This window comes from Microcebus murinus, chromosome 26 (genome assembly GCF_040939455.1).
Source record: "Microcebus murinus isolate Inina chromosome 26, M.murinus_Inina_mat1.0, whole genome shotgun sequence".
In the NCBI taxonomy this organism is placed as follows: Eukaryota; Metazoa; Chordata; class Mammalia; order Primates; family Cheirogaleidae; genus Microcebus; species Microcebus murinus.
In genome coordinates, this window is record NC_134129.1 from 17,893,772 (window position 1) to 17,918,876 (window position 25,105).

Below are 25,105 nucleotides of genomic sequence, written 5' to 3' on the forward strand. Positions count from 1 at the left end.
AGTCCGGAGGCAATGAAAGGAGGGACGGGAAAAGTTACCAAATAGCTGCTAAAAATGGCAGATAAAAATCGCAAATGTAATGGTCTTATTTCCCTACTTTGTGACATTAACTAAAGTTTATCAGCTTACTGTTTTGGAATTTGTGGGACCTGTACTGAAAGCTTTGAGATTTCTCAGTTTAAACACTTGTAGAGATTGACCAGCACCCAGTATTTGTATTTCAGTTAATTTCACTATTCACATCTAAATTAAGTTCAAGCAATCTCAGATAGGCATGATTGCTACTGACATTGCCAAAGGAATTTTATTGAAGCGAAATGTTGAAAACCTTTGCTTTCTGTATAGAAGTCTATGATGATTGGACTTCGTGGACATGAATGTTAAAAATTTTAAACAAATCTCTGTGGTGGTGTTTAGAGAGATAATACTACTATAAGAATTTTTTTTGACTTGTTATTTCAAATGCCTCATACCAGAAACAAATTTCATTTGGAAATAGATATAATATTTAAGACAAAATATGGAGAGATCTATTTTTTATTTTATTTCATTTTGAGACAGAGTCTTGCTCTGTTGCCCAGGCTAGAGTGCCATGGCATCAGCCTAGCTCACAGCAACCTCAAGCGATCCTCCTGCCTCAGCCTCCCAAGTAGCTGGGACTACAGGCATGTGCCACCATGCCCGGCTAATTTTTTCTATATATTTTTAGTTGGCCAATTAATTGGCCAAATTAATTAGTTGGCCAATTAGTTGGCCAAATTAATTTTCTATTTTTAGTAGAGATGGGGGTCTCGCTCTTGCTCAGGCTGGTCTCAAAAACCTGACCTTGAGCGATCCGCCCACCTCGACCTTCCAGAGTGCTAGGATGACAGGCGTGAGCCACCTCGGCCCAGCTGAGATCTATTTTAAAGTGTCCCATTTTCCTTCAAGAAATATTTTTTTCTTTGCCTAGATGCCTGGCAGAGTGAGGCATAGAAGACCCCGTTCTCACTGTGCATATAATCTGTGTTGTGGGTCCCTCCACCTAAACAACTAAGGATTAAGCCACGTTAAGTTGCAGTAGCAAAGAAGGGTCACCCATGTGGGCATCCAGCTCATTGCCAAGAGTGACTTTGAGCTTCAGGTCTTGGGGTGCTTGGGCCTCATCCAGCCCTTCGTAATCAAGATTATTAAAACAGTGAGAGATACTACACTCTGATCTCCAAAAGAACACGGGATTAGATGGGGGTTGAACCAAGAATGCTATAGAGGTACAGCAGGAGCCAAAATTTCTGTGACCAGGTATAAGACAGTAAAGGGGGAAAGTTGGAAAAACAACTTGTGAAGACACGGGTGATCCCAGCTGTTACGTCTGCCTGTCCTTGGGTATTTGGAAGCGAGACAGATGCCTTAGCACTAAAGCTAGAGTTCCAATAAGATAGTTCTGTCTCTTCTCTGGGTGTGGAAGTTCCCCTCTAAGGGGCACTGATTAGACCACCCTAAACCTTGAGTCTTAGGGTCTGCCTGTGAGCTTGGCCAGCTTCACAGAGTGAGGAAGAAACAGAGTGCTGGCTACTACTGTGTTTCCCCAAAAATAAGACAGGGTCTTATATTTATTTTTCCTCAAGAAGACACCCTAGGGCTTATTTTTAGGGGATGTGTTATTTTTAAGTACGGTACAACCATCTACATTTATTCAAATAGAGTGAAGTCGTCTTCTTCTGGAACATCATCATCACTCTCCAAACCCCGAATTCCATCCTGAATTTCTTGCGACTCTAATTCCTTTAGAACCACTGGCCCCGATCTCTCCTGTGGAGCACTAGTGCTCTCACGGGGCAGATGAGAAGGGCTGCTGGTGTTGTTTCCCAGCTCTGCGACAATAGGCATGGGTTGTGCAGATGTGCTGCGCAGCCACGCCTGTCACTAGGGCTGATTTTCATAGCCACGCCCACCATTAGGGCTTATTTTCATAGCCACGCCCATCACCAGGGCTGATTTTTTTGGTAGCCACGCCCATCACGGGCTGATTTTCATAGCCACGCCCATCATGGGCTGATTTTCATAGCCACGCCCATCACTAGGGCTGATTTTCATAGCCACGCCCATCACCAGGGCTGATTTTCATAGCCACGCCCATCACTAGGGCTGATTTTCATAGCCACGCCTATCACCAGGGCTGATTTTCGGGGTAGGGCTTCTATTGCGCACATGCTTAGAAATCCTGCTGGGGGCTTATTTGATGGGTAGGTCTTATTTTCGGGGAAACATGGTACATCTTAGAATTTGGGAGTGGTGGGAGGAACGGAGAGACCCTCTACTTTCCAACGACTTAAGAGACGAGAGACCAGGTATCCATCTGGGAAGCCAGTTTCATATATTTTAGAATCTTGGTATATTGAGCAAGTGCAGATCTACTGTTTGCTGAGCTGCTAAGTTTTCTTTCCAGTGAGCCTTGGGTCATGTGTTAATTCATGGTGCTGTGAAGAATTAGCTCCTAGAAATTGACTCATCAAAAAGTCTGTTTTGAAGTGAGGCCTGTCACTTTTTGCACATGTGACAGGTCACTGTCATCAAGGGACACTACCCCCGGCAGGACAAGGCGGGTCCATTCACGCTGGGCCAAGGTAGGGGCATTTCAGCAGTCAAATTCCTGTGTGAGGGTCCTCAGGTGTGAGAGAGTGCCAAAAATAAAAATCCGTTGAAATTTTTTATGAGGCCAGTTCTCATTACCTTCTTTCCAGTGACTGTGGTGTATCAGTGTAGGGGATTGATGTTCCAGAAATGTTATGTATGACAAACAGAACATCTCCATAAGTTACTTTCATCATACACTGAATGTTTAAGTGGGCTAGAATATATTAATATTATGATACATCTACACCCTACCTAAATAGGGTAGCTAAGTAAACTACCTTTTCCAGCTAAATAAACACTCCCCTCTCTGTGTAACAGGTAGATTTCCAGTTTGCCTGTTTCTTGCTATTTTTAAATTTCTTTTACTTTTCAAGGCTTTGGATCATGCTATCTCAGCTAAAACTAGTACATTCTAATTTCCCAAAGCCATTCCCACACTATCTGCAAGTATTTTTCCATGGTTTACATATTTGTGTACCTGTAGAATGTATATATTCCACTAGACTAAAAGCGTAGTGAGGGCAGGAACTCCATTCCGTTCATCTGGCAGCTAGCAAACCCTAAATGAGGATTAGTTGAATGAATAGCTAAGCAAATAAATCTTGAGGTAGCGTTATCTGTTTTAGCCACTGCTTGCTATCATCACCCTGGGATGCTACCTGCTTCTCTAAGATCTCGAAATTTCTTGTTCTCAAATTGCATTCGGTTGTAGTACTAAGCACTCGTTTGGTCTGCAGCGTGATTCATGACCAAAGTTTGCTTGGTAAAATCACCCATTCCCAATGCACATTCACTGCTTTTCATTTTTCCAATTTTAAATCTCTTTAAGGTTTGTGTGTGTTGTTTTTTTCCTTTTAAATTATCTAACTAGTTGGATGTATGCTTGAAATGCTAGACAGTTGAAATTTCAATAGGCTGGAAGTGTTTCTTTTTGTAAGAAACTACATGATGGCTGTCACTTTACGTTGAAATGCAAACGTAGCCACTTTTTTTTAAAGGGATAATTCAAATAAGTCACTGAAGATGACTGAGCCCACTGCGTATTCAAACTCGTTTGAATATTTTATGAGACTTCTAATAGTTTTATGATTCCTGTCGTTATAAAAGTTTGTCACAAAGAACGTAAAAATAGATGTTTGCCCACGTTTTTTATGTCGTTGCCCTCATGCAAAGAATGTCTCAGGTATTCACTCTGGTGCTATTGGCAACTAGAACTGGTTGGGTTTTCTTGCTACGAGGAACTTTAACGAATGCTTATTTTACACCATTAGTGCAATGATCTTTAGTTCTCAGAGGAACACAAATATATAGCAGTGGAAGAATGAGGGAGACTGATCTAGCTTGGCCATCTCAAATCCACGGATTTAGCTACTTTAACTTCATAGTTCCTGTAGCACCTCCACCAGAGGGCAGAAGGTGGAAGAGAAAGGACAGATGAAACACAAAACTCACACTTGGCTTCAGAAAGCCTGCAGAAACCTTGGCAATTGAATTCACCTCTCATTTTATGGACTAAGTTAACTGCAGCCCAGAAAATCTGTGTGCTTTGCTCACAGTGGAGCTAGCAGGTGACTCTCCTAGGCCCTCGGTTTCCAGGCTAGTTGATGTGGTGATGCTATATGATGAGATTAGCATCTTGGTAAATAAGAACAGTCTAGAAATCACACTGCCTCCTGGGAATCCCAGCCCAGGTACTTGCTAGCTGTATAACCCTACGCTAGTTAACTTCAACTCCCTAAGTCTGCTTTTTTCTCATCTCTGAAACAGTGATGGTAATAGCACCGACCTCAAAGTGGTGGATAGAACTAACAGAGAGAATGCATGTAAAATGCTTAGTGCAACACCTACCACGCAGTAAGAGCCGAATTTTTGTGAAGTATGACAAAATTGCTCAGCAACAGCAACTGAGTCTGATGTTAGAATAACAGGAAATCAGTGTTTCAACCATTTTGCTCTACCTATGCAACATTCTCTACATTCAGATCTAATCTCAGAAACAAAATACTGATTTCCCTCCTGGTTTTGCAAATGTATATCTTTTTTTCCCAGCAATAACGTCCAAGAAACAGGTGCCTGATGCTAATTTGTTGACTATACGTCGTGTCCTTCTCTAAATAATGGAGGTGCATTTTTTTTTCAATAATCCCATTAGTAATTCTTGAAATTTCCATTACGATCTTCATTGAAATTCGATGCAAAATCATTTCTAAGAAAAACTCCAATGAGGGCTGTTTTTTAATTCACTTGAGCTTCGAATGGTGGTGGCATCATCTTGGCGGCGGAGAATACCTCCAGCACCCTCCTTCCCGCTGGTTAGGGAAGTGCCATTTGCTGGTGCAAATGACAACAGACGGGGATTTGCTGCCCCTGGGCTTCGGCCTGTGGATGCTCTTGCCAGGCAGGGATCAGGCTGGAAGTTTCTGGAAGAAGCAGGCTGGCTTCCTCTGTCCCTGCCGCCTCGGGCAGAGACCCAAGGCAGCCTTCCAAAAAGCAGTTTCTTCACTAAACACGCTCCAGAAGGCAAGTTTCCACTTGCCTGGTGCAAATAACGGTCACCTTTGAAACGTCAACTCTTTTTGTTTGTTTTTAGATAAACCTGGTCTTTAATTGCCAGTGCCAGCAGCTGATTTTTTATTTTATTTATTTTATTTTATTATTTTTATCTGTGATTGGCTATGCTCTGGCTCAAAGAAAAAAGGGTCCAGGGTGTGCCATGGGGACCTGGGAGGACGGTCACTCTGTTGTCCCCGCTGCCGGCCCCCGGCGGCTGTCCATGCGCGCCCGGAGGAGGGTGGCTCGTCGGAGCGCGAAGAGGTGGGGACGCGGGCCCGGGTGCGTCCGGGGCTGGATGGGTGGGACCGGCGACGGGAGGAGGCGGGGAGGGAGGGAGCGGCCCGCGCGTGGGCTCTGCGGCGCAGACAAAATGTGGGGCCCCCGTGCCCTGAGGTCGGACTTGGCTCTTCCTGAGCGAGCGGAGCGGCACCCGCAGCGCCTCTCCCGGGACGCGCAGGGCACGGAGGCGGCGGCGCGACATGCTCTCCGCGGAGCGGTCCCCCGCGCCCGGGGCGCAGGGCCGCGGTCGCCGAGCCGGGACCCCGGAGCCCGCGAGACCCGCGGCGGCGGCGGGGGACAGGTCGGGCGGCCTCGCGGTCCCGGTGAGTCCAGGCTCAGCCCTTCCTTCCTCCGCCCGCACCGCCCGCGCGCGCGGTGCCACCTCTCCGCGGCCGCCGTCGGTGAGCTCCGGTCTCGCCACCGCGCGCTCGCTCTGCGCCCCCCGTCCAGACCCTCCGGGGAACATGGGCGGGGTGTCCTCCAGCGTCCGGGTGGGCTCGGTCCCCGGACCCCGCCGTGCCGACCTGGGGCGACGCCGCGTCTCCCGCACAGTCCCTGCCCCGCACGCCCAGCGCGCTCGGCTGCGCGCGGGCGCCGGTGCGGGCTGCGGAGGGCGCGGCCGGGGCCAGCCCCTCGGGGACCCGCGGCTGCAAGGACCGCGCGGCAGCCTCGCCCGGCCCGACGTAACCCCCGTCCCCGCCGCGCGCCCCGGTCCTGGCCCCCCGTCCCGCCGGGACTCGCGCTCGGTCCCCGGCGAGGCGACCGGCCGGTGGGTGGCGGGGACCGTCGCGCATCCCGAGCGCTGTCAGCCCGGGGCCCGCGCTCACGCGGGTGCCGGACACTCGCGGGTCCGCTCCCTCCGCGCAAACTCCCCGCCCGGCGGGCACCGGCCCGGGCACAGGCGCGCCGCCCCCGAGCTGCGGGATTTGGCGGGCTCGGATCCAGTCCCTCGATCAGGAGGGGACAGGACGGGTAACGGCGCCACAGCCGGCGCCCGGTGGCCTGAGCCCCCCGCAACCGGGTCTCACTGGCGGCCGCCCTTCTCCCCGGGGTGCCAGAAGGGTCCAGAATCCTGTCGCCACCGCGTCGGGGACCGGGGACCGCCCGCTGCGTGCAGAGACTGGGGCGCGCGGGAGGTCGGCTGGGAGTAGTGGGTAGGGAACTCTTGGGACTCAGTTTACCCGCCAGACCCGGCGCTGGGCACCCCGCACCTGGTGCCACCCGCTCGGGGCCAGTGGGTGGCAGTGTGGGCGCTTTTGCAGGGCTCTGGGTTCCCCGGGACCGAGCCCCGGGCCATCCCGGCCCCGCACGAAGCACGGAAGTGCGTTCCTGCCGGAACGCAGAGTTTCCTACCGCGGGACACTTGGGAGAAGCCCGTCGCCGGGCCACCCACGGCAGCCCCTAACGCCTGACCCTCCGCGTCCCCACCCCTTTGCGTTCCAAGAAGTCACCCTGCAGGGGCGGATGGAAAGCCCAGGGTCTGGGGCCCGGGATCACCCGAGACTCGGGGCGGTCACTCTCTGAAGCCTGTCCCTTCGAGTCTGCATTCTGGGTTCCTCGTTTCCCCCCTTTCCCTTCCTCCCAGCACCCTCCAACACGGAGACTCGCGGTCTTGGGGTTTCGGAGTCTTCTCTGCTGCGGGGCTCGTGGGAATTTCCCGAGTAGCAGGGTGGCCGCGGCGCATAATTGTTGCTGAACGTGTGGAAGGGGGAAGATTCGTGTAGCGTGCCACTCAGTAAGCCATTCGGCAGGGGCGCGTCCATGCAGCCTGTCTACACCGGCCACCCCGGCGGCCCACTTTGCCAGGCCAAATGGAAAATGGGGCTGGCTGGCTGGCCAAGCGACACTGGCCTTGCAGGACGCGAGGTCCGCAGGAAGCACTCGGGGGACCCCCCACCCCCAGACCCACCTGTCCGCAGAGTCTACACTCGCGCACGCGCGCACACGCACAGACACACTGTGTGTTTCAGGACTGTTCAGAGAGAGCGGACGCGGAAGAAACCTTAAGACTGAAAGGTCAGAAAGGTGATGTGACTTGCTAGGAGGAGCATGGGCTTTGGTGTCAGACCTCCGGCTTCGCCCCTTAGAAACCGCAAGGCTCTGGGCAGGTCAAACAATCTTCTTGCCAATCCTCAGTTTCCCTGGTCAGAAAAATGGGGAAGATACTGCTGACTACCTGGAAGGGTTAGGGAAATAAATATAAATACAGTACTAGAAATACTGTATAGGATAGTTGTGTATTCTAATGAAGTCTCCCTAATCGTTTTTGTTCAAAAAAAAAAAAAAAACTCCTTTATTGAGGTATTGGCATGCCAAAAACTGTACGTATTTAATATACACAAGTTGATGAGTTTGGAGATAAGGTATATATGTGAAACCATCATCATCATAATTGCTGTAAAGCTATCCATCACTTGCAAAAGTCTCCTTCTGCCTTCTTTATTGTTGTTGTTATTATTTTGTTATAAGGACCGTTAACAGAAGATCTACCCTCTTAACAAATTTTTACATGTACACTGTAGTATTAGCTATGTGAGCATGCCAAGTAGTAGATTTTTAGGACTTATTCGTCTTGCGTTACTGAAACTTTATGCCCTTTGTTCCAGTATCTCCCTATTTCCCTCTCCCCCCTTCCCAGGCAGCCACCATTCAGTAGGACTCTGCTTCTGTGAGTTTGACTATTTTAGATTCTTCATATCAATGGGGTCATATAGTATTTGTCCTTCTGCGTCAGGCCATTTGGCATAACATAACGTCCCCCAGGTTCATCAGTATTGTTGCATTTGGCAGGAGTTTCTTCTTTGTCAAGGTTGAGTAATATTCCATTGTATGGATATACCCCATTTTCTTTATCCGTTCATCCATCGATGGATATTTAGGCTGCCGCCATGTCTTGGCTATTGTGAATAATGCTACAATGAACAAGGGAATTCTAGACATCTTTTCCAGATTTTAATTTCCAAATTATTAGACAGTACATTATTCCTTTGGCTATATACCCAGAAATGGGATTGCTGGATCATATTGGTAGTTTTATTTTCAAATTTGTTTGAGGAATCTTCATACTGTTTTCCATAATGGTTACACCAATTTACATTCCCATGAGCAGTATACAAGTGTTCCCTTTTCTTCACATCCAACACTTTTTTATCATTTGTCTTTTGATAATAGCCATCCTAACAGGGATGAGGTGATATCTCATTATGGTTTTTATTTGTATTTCCCTGAGGATTAGTGATGCTGACTACCTTTTCAAACACCGACTGGCCACTTGTATATATTCTTTGGAGAAACGTCTATTCGGGTATTTTGCCCATTTTTGAATCAGGTTATTTGCTTTTTTGGCTATTGAATTATAGGACTTCCTTATATGTGTTGCATATTAACCCCTTATCAGATATACAGTATTTTCTCCCATTCTGTAAGCTACCTTTTCATTTTCTTGTTTCATTTGGTGTGCAGAAGCTTTTAGTTTAATGTAATTCCTCTTGTTTCTCACTGCTTTTGTTGCTTATGCTTTTGGTATTATAACCAAGAAATAATTCCCATAGGCCAATGTCAAGATTTTCCTGTTTTCTTCTATGAGTTTTATAGTTTCGGGTCTTGTATTTAAGCCTTTAATCCATTTTGACTTGATTGTTATGTATGTTGTGAGATAAAGGTCACATGTATTCTTTTGCATGTGGCTATCAAGTTTTCCCAACATCATTTCTTGAAGAGTTTATCTTTTCCTTGTTTGTATCCTTGACACCCTTGTCAAAGATCAGATCACCATGTATTTCTGGGCTCTGTTCTGTTTCATTGGTCTGCTTGTCTGTTTTCATGCCAGTACCACACTGTTTTGATTACTGTAGCTTTGCATGTCCTTGCTAATGGGAGGCCAGCAAGGAATTTCCTTAGTGAATGATCTGTGGGTCCAGTTCTTCATAGGTACCATGTTTCCCCCAAAATAAGACAGGGTCTTATATTTATTTTTCCTCAAGAAGACACCCTAGGGCTTATTTTCAGGGGATGTGTTATTTTCCCTTCAAAGCCTCAGCTTGCAGCACGCACAGGATGGCCAGGACCTGACAAGGGGAGCCAACCTTGTTGGTGGGACTGCCCGCACCTTTCTGGTCACCTATGGGATAGTTGCCGTCACCATGGGGCAGATGAGAAGGGCTGCTTGTGTTCTTTCCCACTCCGCAACGACATGCATGGGTTGTGCAGATGCGCTGCACAGCCACGCCCATCACTAGGGCTGATTTTCATAGCCACGCCCATCACTAGGGCTGATTTTCATAGCCACGCCCATCACTAGGGCTTATTTTCATAGCCACGCCCATCACTAGAGCTTATTTTCAGGGTAGGGCTTCTATTGCGCAAATGTTTAGAAATCCTGCTAGGGCTTATTTTATGGGTAGGGCTTATTTTCGAGTAAACACGGTACCTAAAGCCTTTACCTGCCTTTTGTATAAAGAGTTGGAGTGTGGTTCTGAGATTTTCATTTTCTCTCATAGTGTGTTTTCTTATTGTAAGGACCCCAACTCATATTGGATTTAGCCCTCACCCTAACCCAGTATGACCTCATCCTAACTAATGACAAGTGCAAAGGCCCTATATCCAAGTAAAGACACATTCTGATGTTCCAATGGGCATGAATTTTGGGGGACACCATTCAAGCCAGTACAGATGCATAGCTAGGTGGTCCTTTCCCTCTCTCTATTCCTTACCCCCCGGGAACATATTCTGTTTCTGGGGCTATGCTAAATCTGCTTTAGAGCAAGTATAGTCCTTCATGTTTATCATTTTCACAGGCAGACATTCGTTGCACAGTTTGGGGGATTATATTCTGCCAACGAGAGCTTTCTACCTGGGTACGGAGTCCATGGGCCGACTCGCCCAGGACTTGCCGAATCTGCTGCTCTTTCCCAAGCCCGTGGCTGTCCCCAGCCCTGTCTCCAGTCTTTCTCTCCACTCTGCAAGAGTCATTGTCATCCCGGAGCCCTGGCTGGTCTGTCTGCCTCATTCCCGAGCGTTCTGTGGCAGCGTTTCCTTGCTCTGAGCTCCACTGAAGGGTGCCGGTGAGTTATGTCTTCCTCTCAGCCTGTGACAGTCGCCACTGTCATCTCACCTTACAGCAGCTGCTTGAACATTCTCCTGTGGCCCATTTCCACATGTCTCAGCCATCAGAGCTGGTGGGGACAAATGCGGTGTTAATGCTTGAGCAGGCGGGGACCCAGGGTGGTCCATGGTCCATCTATCTTGCCATTCGCTGTCGTCAGTGCCGAAACTCTCTCTGCAAGAGGCTCAAGGCGACATCTGTGGAGAAGGGACAGCCAGCCGGCCGGCTGGCTTTATAAGAGCAGGGCAGAAAATATAGCGGCGAGTTGCAAAGACCATTTTGGTGGCACCAGCTTGTGTTTATTTAGCCCCTGACCCCTTGGTCCTTCTAAGCTGACAGCACTTGAAGAGCACTGTTTGTTTTTAGCACTGGGAGAGTTTTCATGAAAAGTCCTTATGCAGCTATAGAAATAGAAGATGTAAGTCTCTCTGGGGCCACGAGGGTGTCATTCTGCTTAAGTGTCACAGCCGTCTATGAAAGGTTGACAGTACCAGGAAATCTTTTTTTTTCTTTCTTTCTTTTTGAGACAGAGTCTCACTCTGTTGCCCTGGGAGCTAGAGTGTTGTGGCGTACAACTATCTCCATTGATTCAAGTAGAGTGAAGTCGTCTCGACTCTGTTTCCTTTAGAACCACCGGCTCCGATCTCTCCTGTGGAGCACTAGAGCTCTCACGGGGCGGATGAGAAGGGCTGCGCGTGTTCTTTCCCGCTCTGCGACAACACGCATGGGTTGTGCAGATGCGCTGCGCAGCCACGCCCATCACTAGGGCTGATTTTCATAGCCACGCCCACCACTAGGGCTGATTTTCATAGCCACGCCCACCACTAGGGCTGATTTTCATAGCCACGCCCATCACTAGGGCTGATTTTCATAGCCACGCCCATCACGAGGGCTGATTTTCATAGCCACGCCCCTCACTAGGGCTGATTTTCAGGGTAGGGCTTCTATTGCGCACATGCTTAGACATCCTGCTGGGGCTCATTTTATGGGTAGGTCTGATTTTCCTGGAAACATGGTATGCATTCAAAGCTAAGAAATAAAAAAATATAACAAAAATGTGCTCAGAGTAGCAAAGGAGCAGAATTTTCATGTCAAGACAGAGAATTCTGGCCGTGTGCCGTGGCTCACGCCTGTAATCCTAGCACTCTGGGAGGCCGAGGCGGGAGGCTTGCTCGAGGTCAGGAGTTCAAAACCAGAGTGAGCAAGAGTGAGACCCCATCTCCACTATAAATAGAAATAAATTAATTGGTCAACAAATATATATAGAAAAAAATGAGGCGGGCATGGCGGCGCATGCCTGTAGTCCCAGCTACTCCGGAGGCCGAGGCAGGAGGATCGCTTGAGCCCAGGAGATTGAGGTTGCTGTGAGTGAGGCTGATCCATGGCACTCACTCTAGCCTGGGCAACAAAGTGACACTCTGTCTCAAAAATAAATAAATAAAAATAAATATTTATATTTATTTTAAATAAATAAAAATAAATATTTATATTTATTTTAAATAAATATATAAATATTTTAAATAAACATATTAAAATATATTAAATATATTTAATATATTAAAAAATAACAATAAAAATTTAAAAACAGAGAATTCTGGAATCTCTGAAATTTAGGAAAGTTGGAAGTAAAAGAACTCAGAAAGTAGAGCTCGCTGTTGTTAAACTGGTTCAAACCCAAGCCAGGAAATGAGTGCTGGCAGCCCTGGGTGCAGAGGTGCAGAGACCTGGGTTCAAGTTCAAGCTCAACACTAATTAATTCATGTGCTTCCTGCAAGTTCTTTCCCCTTAGGCTCAGGTTCCTGCTCCAGAAAGTGGGAATAATACTTCTCTTACAGGATTATTTTGGGGGCTTAATTAAAAATGTATTATGAAAGTGCTTCATAAGAATCCAAATTGCTAGATAATGTTTTTTTTTGTGTGTGTGTGTGTGTGTATTGTTTTCTAGTGGAGAATTTAGTTGTGCATGTCTCTAACATAATATTCCTCTGGATTTGAAATCTGAATTCTGGAAGTTAGTGATTCTCCCTGGTGCAAGAGGAAACATTGCTTCCAAAGTCCAGGCTCCCTGATGAGTAGGAGTAAGACAAAAATATAACAATTGAAAGTCAGTGTCATGCTCTTTCCTTTTGCTGACCCAGATAAATGACTGGGGCAAAAATCTCAATCAATGGAGGTTTATTAAGCCAAGTTTTTGAGGACGTGCCCAGCAACTGCAGAGAAACCGTGGCTGATTTTCTGAAAGGGAAGTTGGAACCTTCAGCATTTTAAAGGCAAACAGGGAGAAGGCAAAAGGCAGGGGTGGCAGGTAGGGCTGTGATGAGCCAGTGGTTACATTGTTGTGAGGCTCAAGAAATTTATGCATAAAATAAGGGAGCAAACAAAGAGCATCAATTATGTAGACATCCCTGGGTAGGTGGAGGAATGTCTGAATCTGTCTTGTCTCCAGACCTGTTACCTGTAAGATAAACTTGTAATTCATCAGTGTGGAATTGGCTAGGCTTTAGCGTTAGGTGGGAGACACAGGTAGAATTTGCATGTCCTTGCTTACGACAGCTTAGCCAGAAATTTTCTTAATGAGTGATGTTAGGATTTTACCTTCTCTTCTACATACGGAGTTGGTGGCGGGGGTGGCCTTGAGACTCTGATTTTCTTTTTTTAAAGGAATTTTTTTTATTTATTTATTTTTGAGACAGAGTCTCACTCTGTCGCCCAGGCTAGAGTGCCGTGGCATCAGCCTAGCTCACAGCAGCCTCAGACTCCTGGGCTCAAGCGATCCTCCTGCCTCAGCCTCCCGAGTAGCTGAGACTACAGGCATGTGCGGCCACCATGCCCAGCTCATTTTTTCTATATATTTTTAGTTGGCCAATGAATTTCTTTCTAATTTTTTAGTAGAGACAGGGCTCTCACTCTTGCTCAGGCTGGTTTCGAACTCCTGACCTAGAGTGATCCTCCCACCTCGGCCTCCCAGAGTGCCAGGATGACAGGCGTGAGCCACCGCGCCCGGCCTTGTGGCCGCTTTTGAGGATGAACAGAGGAGGAAGGTCTTTCATATCAGGGTACAGTTACCGAACAGAAAAGGAATGGTTTAGAAAAAGTTACTGGCTCTCTTTACTATCCTTTTTTTTTTTTTTTTTTTTTTGTAAATCTAAAAATAGTCTATTAATTTAAAAATTTTCCTGCAATATGGGTTTGGCAGGGTCAAAGTGTGACTTTATTTATGTTAGTGCATGTGTAATTAGGCCAGGGAGTCTCAAACTTGAGCGTGCATGAGAATTTCCTGATCTAACCCAGACTGCTGGGTGCCGGCTGTCAGAGTCCCTAATTTGGTAGGTCTGGGTTGGGGCCCCAGAATAATCCACGTTGCTAACAAGCCCCAGGTGATGCTAATCAGCCAGGTAGGTGGGGGAGAGGCCCCCCAGAATCCCTGGCCTGCAGGAGGGACGCCTAGACCTTCCCCCTATAGGGAGGGAGCCCGGTGATTGCTAGGAGAGACATTTAGGGTGGCTTTCCCTCCCTGACCCTGACCAGGGGACACAAAGTGTCCTCCTCCCCCGATAAGCCACCGGCAGCTGGTTGCTAAGCAACTTGAGAGTCAGCCTCGCTTCCCTTGCTCAGCTCTGTTTTGTGTCTCCTACCCCGGGGTCACAAGGAGATGACAATTCTGAGCTTCCCAAGTCTCGGCTAAACATGTCTCCTGCGCCACAGGCCAGCTGAGTGCTCCGATGTCCCAGCTGGAGTGAATTCCCGGGACCTGGGGCTGCCCCGGTCGAAAGTCTGCAGGCAGAAAATACCAGGTTAAAAATAGCCCTGGGGTGGCCCCTGGGAGCTGTCACGCCCAGCTGCCCCCTCGGTGCAGGCGTGGGGGTGGGAGGGTCTCTGAAGCCAGGAGTGACCCAGGGATGGCCTGGCGGTGTCCAGTTTCATTCCCTAAAGGGGTCAGGACAAATTTCAGAGACCCGTTCCCTCTCTCCTCTCCGCTTGGGCTTTGTGGTTCTTTAATTCAAAATCTATACTTGGTATAAATGGGCCTAATTATTCCTAATTGTTCTCCTTCTATGTAACGGTAGAATTAAGCTTCCCCATCAATTTGAAATTAAAACAAGCCAGGCATGGTGGCTCTCGGCTCTAATCCTAGCACTCTGGGAGGCCGTGGCAGGAGGATCGCTTGAGGTCAGGAGTTCGAGACCAGCCTGAGCAAGAGCGAGACCCCCCGTACCCCCGTCTCTACTAAAAATAGAAAGAAATTAGCCAAACAACTAAAAATAGAAAAAATTAGTCAGGCGAGGTGGCACGTGCCTGTAGTCCCAGCTACTCGGGAGGCTGAGGCAGGAGGATCGCTTGAGCCCAGGAGTTGGAGGTTGCTGCGAGCGAGGCTGATGCCACGGCACTCTAGACTGGGTGAGACTCTGTCTCAAAAAAAAAAAAAAAAATTAAAACAGATGAGCCTGTCCTCAGGTGTCCTAGACAGGAAGTTTAGTGGCCCCAAGAAAGGACCTGCAAGACCGAACTGTATGCACCTTGGTCAGTGGCTGCGTTGCCCATGGCAACCCCGGCTGGGCCTCCTGGTAGCAAGGCCGCGTTTCCTGTTGTTTTCTAGACCTAGCCTCTATCCGCTGAATGTAAGAGGAAGAAAAGTGCTCTCTGCATAAGAAATATACATTCCGAATTGATTTTCTGTCTGACACCCCTAAAAGCAGGCAGCTCTCTCCCCTCACCCCTTGAAGAGGGACTTCCCAACAGGCGAGAAATGTCCTCCTTCTAGAAATGTCATTGCTTACCTCCTACTGGAGGTAAATGAAACCCACGGGATGCCTAAATTTTTTAAAATTAAATTTAAAATGTTTTAAAATTTATTTATTGATTTACTGAGACAGAGTCTCATTGTGTTGCCTGGGCTAGAGTGCTGCGGCGTCAGCCTAGCTCACAGCAACCTCCAACTCCTAGGCTCAAGCGATCCTCCTGCCTCAGCCTCCCGAGTAGCTGGGACTACAGGCATGTGCCACCATGCCTGGCTAATCTTTTCTATGTATTTTTTAGTTGGCCAATTAATTTCTTTCTATTTTTAGTAGAGACGGGGAGTCTCGCTCTTGCTCAGGCTGGTTTCGAACTCCTGACCTTGAGCGATCCTGCCACCTCGGCCTCCCAGAGTGCTAGGGTGACAGGCGTGAGCTGTCACTGGCTGGCCAGTAATTGTGATTCTAAAGTAACTATTTTTATGGAAGGGTTACTATTGAGACTACTGGTAAAAGCTCGAATGGGGTCTGAGAATTAGGTAGCAGCAATATATTAATGCAACTTCCTAATTTTGATGGCTGAGTTGTGTTTCTGGAGAATTTCCTTGTTTGCAGGAGATATCCACTAATGTTTTCCAGAGTGATGGAGCATCTAGTTAGTAATTTAGTATCAAACGTTTCAGAAAAACAGTTCTTTGTATTGTACTTTCTTCTGTAAACGTTTGGGTGTTTTAAATTTTTTTAAAAGAAAAAAAAAAGTAGATAAACTTAGTTTGATAATTTCAGGAGGTTTTTACTTTTGTATTTTTGTATCTACTCTAAGACAAACTTTATTTGTAGTCATGGAAATTTTTTTTTCCGAAAGTAGTAAACAATTTAATATACTGTTAATACACAATTTAATATTATATTTCCAAAGAAGAGTGTTTCTAGCTTCTTCCGTTGCAAATATTAAGTGATTATTTATAATCACTTAATTCACAATCATAATTCTTAAAGTATATTTTCTTTGGAAAGGATAAAAGTAGATACATCAAAGCAAGGCAAGTATTAAACATTTAAAGAAAAAACTTCTAAACTAGTATAATCTATCTTAATTTGGATCCAGAGGTTTGCATTTTCATGAACAAATTAGATACATGCACAATATACATATTTTAAAACATTTATCATTTATATGCTTGGTTCTGTGTCTCTCAAAGAACAGATAACTTTCGTGCTGGAAAGAAACTCGAGACAATTGACAGATATTATTCTTTGAAAAGCACTGCATTATCATTCTAGAAATGTTTTGTTACTTGGGAATACTAACTGTGGAAAGATGTCAAAACAAAATTAAAAAATGTGATGGGTGGAACAATGGGACCTATATTCTCAAAAGCTTTCTTTTCATCAACTCCTACAATATTAGGAAATGTTATGGGGTTCTTAATACCTTGGACTCTCTAATCATAAATACTAAATGTTCAGTACAGTTTACATTATAAATATGCATTGAAATATTAAAAACATTTAAAACCATCAGGGGAAAGAAGTTTGGAAGGTAAATTATTTGATTACGACTGAAAAAAATAATTGTCACAATTCACCATTTATTAGTGCCTGAAAGTAAATATTAATCGTTATTCCTGATCATTAAAGTATTTTCAGTATTAGACTGTCCCCTGGTGTGGGTTAAATTGGACACGTTAAGTTTTCATAAAAAGGTGGAAGTCAATTTGGTAGGTTTGTTTTTCATATCACCACGAATTACTTGCCCTGTGCTTATTCTTTATGGCGTTGATTCCCATTGTAATTAAATGAGTATTTTTGCAGCTCTTTGCCCTGTTTCTCCCTGATAGCCTGTGTAACCCACAAAGACAGGGACCATTTGTGCTGCCCACCCTCTGTCCCCACCTCTTAGCTCTTAGCCCAGCTGGACAGACCACTTCCCCTGTGTCGTGATCTTTCTTGTGGCAGTTCCCTGGCTGTGCAGAGCGGCTTTGCTTCGCCTCTGCCAGAGCCCGTCGTGGAATTACCAGTCTGAGTTCTACTTTTAAATTCATTTCACAGCTTGGGAATTCTTCGTCTTTTGCAAAATGTAAATTTAGTGCCCGAGACTGCTTAGGAGACAGGCTTGGAATTTATCACTTCTCATCAGAGCTTTTTATTTATTTATTTTTCACTCTTACAGAGATGTGTGTTTAGTCTTTTCCTTGGGCTATTTTTTTTTTTTTTTTTTTTTTTTTGAGACAGAGTCTCACTCCGTTGCCCGGGTTAGAGTGCCCTGGCGTCAGCCTCGCTCACAGCAACCTCCAACTCCTGGGCTCAAGCGATCCTCCTGCCTCAGCCTCCCAAGTAGCTGGGACTACAGGCATGCGCCGCCGTGCCTGGCTAATTTTTTCTCTATATATATTTTTTAGTTGGCCAATTAATTTCTTTCTAGTAGAAATGGGGGTCTCGCTCTTGCTCAGGCTGGTTTCGAACTCCTGACTTTTGAGCGATCCTCCCGCCTCGGCCTCCCAGAGTGCTAGGATGACAGGCGTGAGCCACCTCGCCCGGACTTCCTTGGTCTATGAAGCAGAGCTTGTGTAATCTCCCTTCCACTGAGAACGTGGCATGCTGCACATCCTGACCCTACCCAAGGCTCTGGGGTCCGACTCCTAACCTAAGTTTTTTCTTAGGTCCCTTTCTTGGCGTTCAAGCCCTGGACCCAAGCACCTTGCTCCTACTTGGGTATCCAACCACCCGTTTCTTCCCTTAACCCTAATCTCCGGGACCATTTTAGCATCCCCTCTCGTGCTTTCTGCTCTGGTTTTCAGTTTCCCCTTCTTTTCTTGCTTCTAGAGATTTCTCTCTCTTTCTCCTGAACATAGCTCTCTATATATTTCAACTGGCATGAGCAATAGTGGCAGGAACCATGGGTAGTCACGTTGCAAAAGAGAGCATATCAAAAGGGGACGGAAGCGACACTTTCTAGGAGCCGGGAGCTCTTGGCTGCACGTTGATAACTGGTGCATTTCCTAAAACCCTGGGAGCCGGGACTGCTTATTTATTTATTTAATTATAAATTAAATTTATAATTATAAATTATATAATTTATAATTAATAAATTATACCACTCTGTTTTGATTGATGTTGACATTCAAATTCTGTGCTTTTTATGTGCCAGGTAAAGTTACAATTAAAAGACATAATGCTTGCTTTTTTTTTTTTTTTCTTAAAGTACTATCTCTCTGTAGAAAAAAAGGCATAAATGCTCAGTGCTTACCTAAAGACCTAATTTTTTTTTGAGACAGAGTCTCGCTCTGTTGCCCAGGCTAGAGTGAGTGCTGTGGCATCAGCCTAGCTCACAGCAACCTCCAACTCCTGGGCTCAAGCGATCCTCCTGCCTCAGCCTCCCGAGTAGCTGGGACTACAGGCATGCGCCACCATGCCCGGCCGATTTTTTCTATGTATATTAGTTGGCCAATTAATTTCTTTCTATTTTTATAGTAGAGACGGGGTCTTGCTCTTGCTCAGGCTGGTCTCGAACTCCTGACCTCGAGCGATCCTCCCGCCTCGGCCTCCCAGAGTGCTGGGATGACAGGCGTGAGCCACCGCACCCGGCCCCTAATGTTTGTTAATGCCCACCGAAATGGGGACAGTTTGTCGTCTTAGGACTGTCTCCTGTACCCAGAGCGTCAAAGTGACCATGTCGTGTTGCTGAGTTGTTGTCTGCTGAATGTCCCACGTGGCTCTAAACTAGAAAGGTAGTACTTGGAAATAATGTAGGAGTTGTGTGTGTGTGTGTGTGTGTGTGTGTGTGTGTGTGTTACTACTGGCATTTATTAGATGTTGGCCAAAAGACCTGACATGTGTCATGTGACATGCATCCCATCAGTGGAAAACTGTCCTATTGAATATCAATTACGGGCTGGGTGCTCACATGTATAATCCCAGCAGTTCGGGATGCCGAAGCGGAAAGATAGCTTGAGGCCAGAAGTTTGAGGCCAGACTGGACAATATAGCAAGACCCCTGTCTCTACAAAAAAAAAAAAATTGATTATATACTTTCCTCTTGGCTTCCCTCTTTCTTCCATCAGCACACACAGGCTTTAAGAGTCATTGGAACGGTGTTCACAAAATAGTGTTGTTTTATCTTGGTGCAAAATATTCACTCTGCACTTACGCTTGATGTGTTGTAGGCCTTTTGTGTCTGCATTACTGTCCTTGTCACAGGGTATTGAAGTTACCCATGAATTTGTATTATCTCCTTGGAGGTAGACTGGGAAGTCCCTGAGAGCAGGGACTATTTCTTTCTCATCTTTATATCCCTGCAGCACATAATAGGTGCTAAATAAACAGTAGTGGAATAAACCAAGTTAGTGAGATTTTAACATGTAACATACACACACGTTTTGCAATGGAAACCTCAACACAGAATTTCTCTGTATTTTCCAACTGGCATATTCATGGAGTTCAACAAAACATAGGATGAATGTCAAGTTTGGAATTCATCCTTTTGCCGTAGATATTCGGAAAGAAATAGTTGCTTCATCTAACACAGCAACCTTGTACTTTTTCACTGCAGGATTCCTTTGATCAGGTAGGTTCAGCAGGTTAATTATTTTCAACAGCTGTCTATGTTTGCCTTTGCATTGACATGCCTGAAATGAATTGTTGTAACAGCATAACAGCCATTCTGTCTTGTATACTTTCCCAGATTATTTTCAGCTGTAGAAAGCCAATATTTGAGTTCTCTGCTCCCTTTGCCAATTTGTTTTAACTTCTAAAAGTCACGGCATTTCCACCGTTATAGGATCAGGGAGTCAATTAAGTGTCTACGATTTGCACAAATTCAACAGCCTCCTCAGTGCCACGTGAACAATTGGTTCGGCTTCCTTTGCAATGGTAAGCTCCTTTTGATTTTTGCCATGGCATCCTTAGAAATGTAGTAACCTATAATCAGAATGTGAAAGGTAAAACATTTTTATAAATAAATGTCAAATCTTTAATTTTCTGAGGGATGGATAACCCAATCCTTTTTTTTCCCTCCTATAGCCTCCATTGTTTCCAAAAAAATACTGAAAAAAATGACCTTTAAAACTCTAATATAAGGCTGGGCACGGTGGTTCACGCCTGTAATCCTAGCACTCTGGGAGGCTGAGGTGGGTGGATCGCTCAAGGTCAGGAGTTCGAGACCAGCCTGAGCAAGAGTAAGACCCCCATCTCTACTATAAATAGAAAGAAATGAATTGGCCAACTAAAAATATGTAGAAGAAAATGAGCCGGGCATGATGGCGCATGCCTGTAGTCCCAGCTACTCGGGAGGCTGAGGCAGGAGGATCACTTGAGCCCAGGAGTTGGAGGTTGCTGTGAGCGAGGCTGACGCCACAGCACTCACTCTAGCCCGGGCAACAGAGTGAGACTCTGTCTCAAAAAACAAACAAACAAAACAACAAAAACTCCAATATATGCAGGATGAGTTCTGATATTGTGTCTACCTTAAAAGGAAACTTTTTTAATACTTTAAAGTTTCTGTTTTCCCTAAAGTAATACTATTGACATGTTTGAGATTGGTGGCAAAATCGTCCCAAAAAAGGACACATGTTCTTATTTATTTATCTTGTCTAGATAATGAGGAACATGTTGTTTCTTTCCAAGATCATCTTCTGTAACTATTACAGAAACACGACCCTCACACATTGCTCTGAAGAAAATAGAGTTTACCTAAAATGCTAAAAGAATCTTGTGCTGCCTGCGAGATTATCTCTTTGCTTTTAAATAAAGATTCTAACTTTCCTCCAGGGAACTAAATTGAGCAAACTCTGAGCCATTTATGTGTTTAATAAAAAAAAATCAAATAAATAAAATAAATAAATAAAAAAAAATTCTTGAGCTTTCTGAACTTGAAAGAAACTTTTTTCTTTTGACTTTTATTTCACTTTACCAATCTCACTTTATTTTTGGAATATTTGTGGTTGGAGAAAGACTTTTTTTTTTACAAACATTCCTTATTTGCAGATATAGAAATACGGTTAGGATGGGGAGATGACTGTATTAGGCCACCTAGATTTTCAGGGGCAGAGACGACATTGTACAAGTCGCCTCTGAAACATTCCAATCTTCTCTCTCATGTTTCAGACTTCAGCGAAATGATGATATTCTCAAAACAGAAACGCTAATGTGACACGCTGCCCAGGTTTTGGAGTATTGTTATTTGGTCTTCTGGACAGGTTAAATGATTTTGTTGGTATTAAGTCTCTATTTGGAACATCCTTTCTGGGAATGTGTGACTATGAAACTTGGGAGAAGACTGTTGTTATTTTGTTAATTTTCCAAGGGAAGAAATATAGGCAGGGTTGGGCTTGCAGAACCATGTGTGCTGGTGTAAAAGCCAGTAATCTCATTTTGAGAGTGTGCATGAGTTATTTGAACTTCGTACGCTTCAATTAAATGCCAGTAAATGGGATGAAAAGACTTACTGAGAACCAGATGCCTGTTCTTTATGCCTCTTGGGATATTAAAAATAAACATTACAACAAAAGCCATTTGGGTTTGGCATAATTCACTGATGGATGATTTTTGGAGGCATTTTGCTTATTGGCAGAGAGGAAGCGATTATTATGGAGAATTGACAGATATATTTTTTTTGCGAGGTGTCTACATCATTGATCTCTTATTTAATAAATCTACTTATAATTCCTTTAAGGGCTTATTGAAAATGACTTTCATGGCTTATTGAGAATGGAATGGAGAGCATCGAGCACTGGTAATTTTTCATCTGGAATTAGAGGGCAACCAACGAGACTTGTTTTCTCGCTCCATGGTCAAAGGGAGAGATTAGTTGGAGAAACTGTCTCTAAGACTGAAAAAAAAATAAGTCACAATTTAGAATGATGCTTGTGCAGGACAATGTTGCGAACCAAATATCTAGCAGTAAGTGGGGTCTCTGTGTCTGCAGTTTTCAGGTCTGTGAATATGCTGATTTGTGATAGAGCGAGCTTCTGTGTGCTTTGCATGTTGGTATGTCCCAAGTGCCCGGACAGTGCCTGACACAGTCACCTTTCTCTGAGATAGACACCCTGGAAGAATGCTGGGTACGGTGATGAAGATTATTTATTTGGTTTCAGACTCGAGTTTTGAGGTGCTTCTGCAACGTCTAATGGGGAGACGTCAAGAGGCCAGTTGTAGATAATGATCTGGAGCTCAGAGGAAAGATCCAGGGTTGCTATTTTAAAGAGGCAAATCACCTGTTGGCCAGGCGCGGTGGCTCGCGCCTGTCATCCTAGCACTCTGAGAGGCTGAGGCTGGAGGATTGCTGGAGCTCAAGAGTTTGAGACCAGCCTGAGCAAGAGCGAGACCCCGTCTCTACTAAAAAATAGAAAGAAATTCGCTGGACAGCTAAAAATATATAGAAAAAATTAACCAGGCGTGGTGGCGCATGCCTGTAGTCCCAGCTACTCACTCGGGAGGCTGAGGCAGGAGGATCGCTTGAGCCCAGGAGTTGGAGGTTGCTGTGAGCTAGGCTGACACCATGGCACTCTAGCCTGGGCGACAGAGTGAGACTCTGTCTCAAAAAAAAAAAAAAAAAAAAAAAAAAAAGAGGGATGAGAAGAACTCCCAGTGGAAACTGTCTCAAGAAAATAGCCTAGCTAGGTAGATCATATCAGCATAGGTTGTATATGCCAATACAACAGCTTTTTAAAATAAATGTGGTTATTAAGATACAAGAAGTGAGTTTTGCCAACAGGATTAGTGGAACATGAGAATCACGTGCTTTGCAAGAGGCACAGGTCTAACCCGACGCGTCGCGCCTTGCCATGGCCTTGGAAAGCTGTGTCTGTGCCCAGCTTACAGTGTCCAGGGTGGGGACAGTAGATCTGGATGCCATCTGGAGAGACGATGGCTCAGAGTCCAGTGCCATAAAGTTTAGGGGTTGTCCTGGCCGTTGGTGTCAGCTGGGGCATTATTCACTCAACAGGGGAGTCTGAGAGTTGCATTAGGTTCAGTGGAAGCTCGCAGGGCCCCTGAGTGACGCGGCATTTGCAGCAATAACCCTAAGCGGCCGGAAGTGCGAGAGGAAAGTCATGCGATCAAGAAGAACGTGCGGAACCATCGAATTGCTTCTATTTCTTCCTCCTCTCCCTTTGAAAAAGGCGATCCATTTCCTTGTTACTGGAGAAAATATTTAGACTAATCACGAATATGGTTCCGGAGGTCAAATACTTATTGATACATACTTATGTGAGATATTAAGATGAGCCTTCTAGCACTTTCTCCACTGACTGTTTACTTACATACACGGAAGGGCATGGATTTTGCTACAGGACTCCAGATTCCAACGAGCCATTGTGAATTCACCATGCATGAAGATCATCCTCCTGTGGCCACCTTCCAAAGAAACTTCTTTCATTATTGTAGAAGTCTAAGTTCCTAATTCCTTTCCTCTTTGTATTTTAAGACTTCTTCTTCTTCTTCTTTTATTTTTCCTATAGCAGACCTTTTCAGAGGTTCTTTTCTTAGAATTATGGCTGGTTCAAGTGCTGCTCTCTCCGCAATGTTTCATCTGGTCTTCCAGCAAGAAATCATATTCCTATCTTTTGAATTCCTATGGAGCTTTAGCTTTGAACCTCATGATGCATGTCATCGGCTGCCTTGAATTATATTATTCATGTGCATATCTTCTCTCTCCTAAAAAGACTCTGAGCTTTTGAGAGACAGTTGGTTCCAAGTCATTGTTACAACCATCACTATGCTTGTTATAAATTATTAGGCGTTCAATCACTAATTGTTGAGTAAATGATATAAGTTCATTCTGCCACTATCTCTGCTGGCCTGCAGTTCCACACTTGGTTTTTGTTTTTTTTTTTTTAACAGATAAATGTTATATACAAGCCCGAAAGGGCACCACCTACCTACACAATGTTTGTGTTGTAATCAAGGTGCTATTGCAGATCTCATATAATATATATGATGCCAGTGCTATGTCTTCTTGAAGACCGATCGTCAATTAACTCTAAATGATCTCACCTTAGCTGGTAGCTTAAGCCAGGTGGACAGAGAGTGGGTCAGTGAAAACATTAACCTAGAAAATTACGTTTTTTTCAAGCTAACACCTTCACGTCTTTCAAATAATGCCTGTCATGGAGGATTCTTAAAATTACAGAAGGCGTCATCACATTATGTAGCGAGCACTGTTGGCAATATGTGTTAGGGAACAAGAATTGATTCTGATATAGGAGGAATAAAGCAGAAATGGGGAAATCACATCTTCCTTGCAATTCAGAAGAACTCTTCGACGTTGCCTTTTTGATCCATGGGAAATGGTCAAGTCCTGGTCAGGGAGTGCTAATAATGTTACAGAATCATTCGTTAGAATAGCTTCTATCTCGAAGGTTGTTCATTTTTTTTTTTATTTAGATATTTATTACAGAGAAAGAAGCAACACAACCTGGTACCAGGTGCCATGGGGGGAGGATGATGAAGAAGGGAAAAGTCTCTAGGTTATTGGAACAGTGGCATTTCTGTGGACACGAATGTGGAAGTCAAGAGAAGAATTAGAAGAATTAGAAGAATTGTTTGAAGGTAGGAAGAGAGGAGGAGATTGGTTTTGGTTTGGACCAAAGGTCCAAGAGGTGCTGCTAACCACCAGGCAATGGAAATATCTAGTGTAACTTGAAAAGGAAGTTCAGGATGCAAGAGAGATTTGGGAGATAGTTACACAGAGATTATAGTTCAAGTTCTGCAACCGCTGGAGGACAAAATGCAATCAGCAATCCGACAGAGAACCACGAAAAATACTTTCATTAAGGGGCCCAGAAGAGTTGCTCGTGGCATCTGAAAGCACTATTAATAC

General features: G+C 45.1%; 1 protein-coding gene across 1 annotated transcript in view; it reads left to right on the forward strand.

The window, feature by feature from the left end:
* The first annotated feature begins 5,547 nt into the window (after window positions 1–5,547).
* Window positions 5,548–25,105, forward strand: part of CORIN (corin, serine peptidase) — a 196,483-nt gene continuing 176,925 nt past the window's right edge. The window contains exon 1 of the mRNA XM_075997867.1: window positions 5,548–5,771. Coding sequence (XP_075853982.1) covers window positions 5,649–5,771 — 123 coding nt within the window. The 5' untranslated portion in view covers window positions 5,548–5,648. The remainder of the gene's footprint in view (window positions 5,772–25,105) is intronic.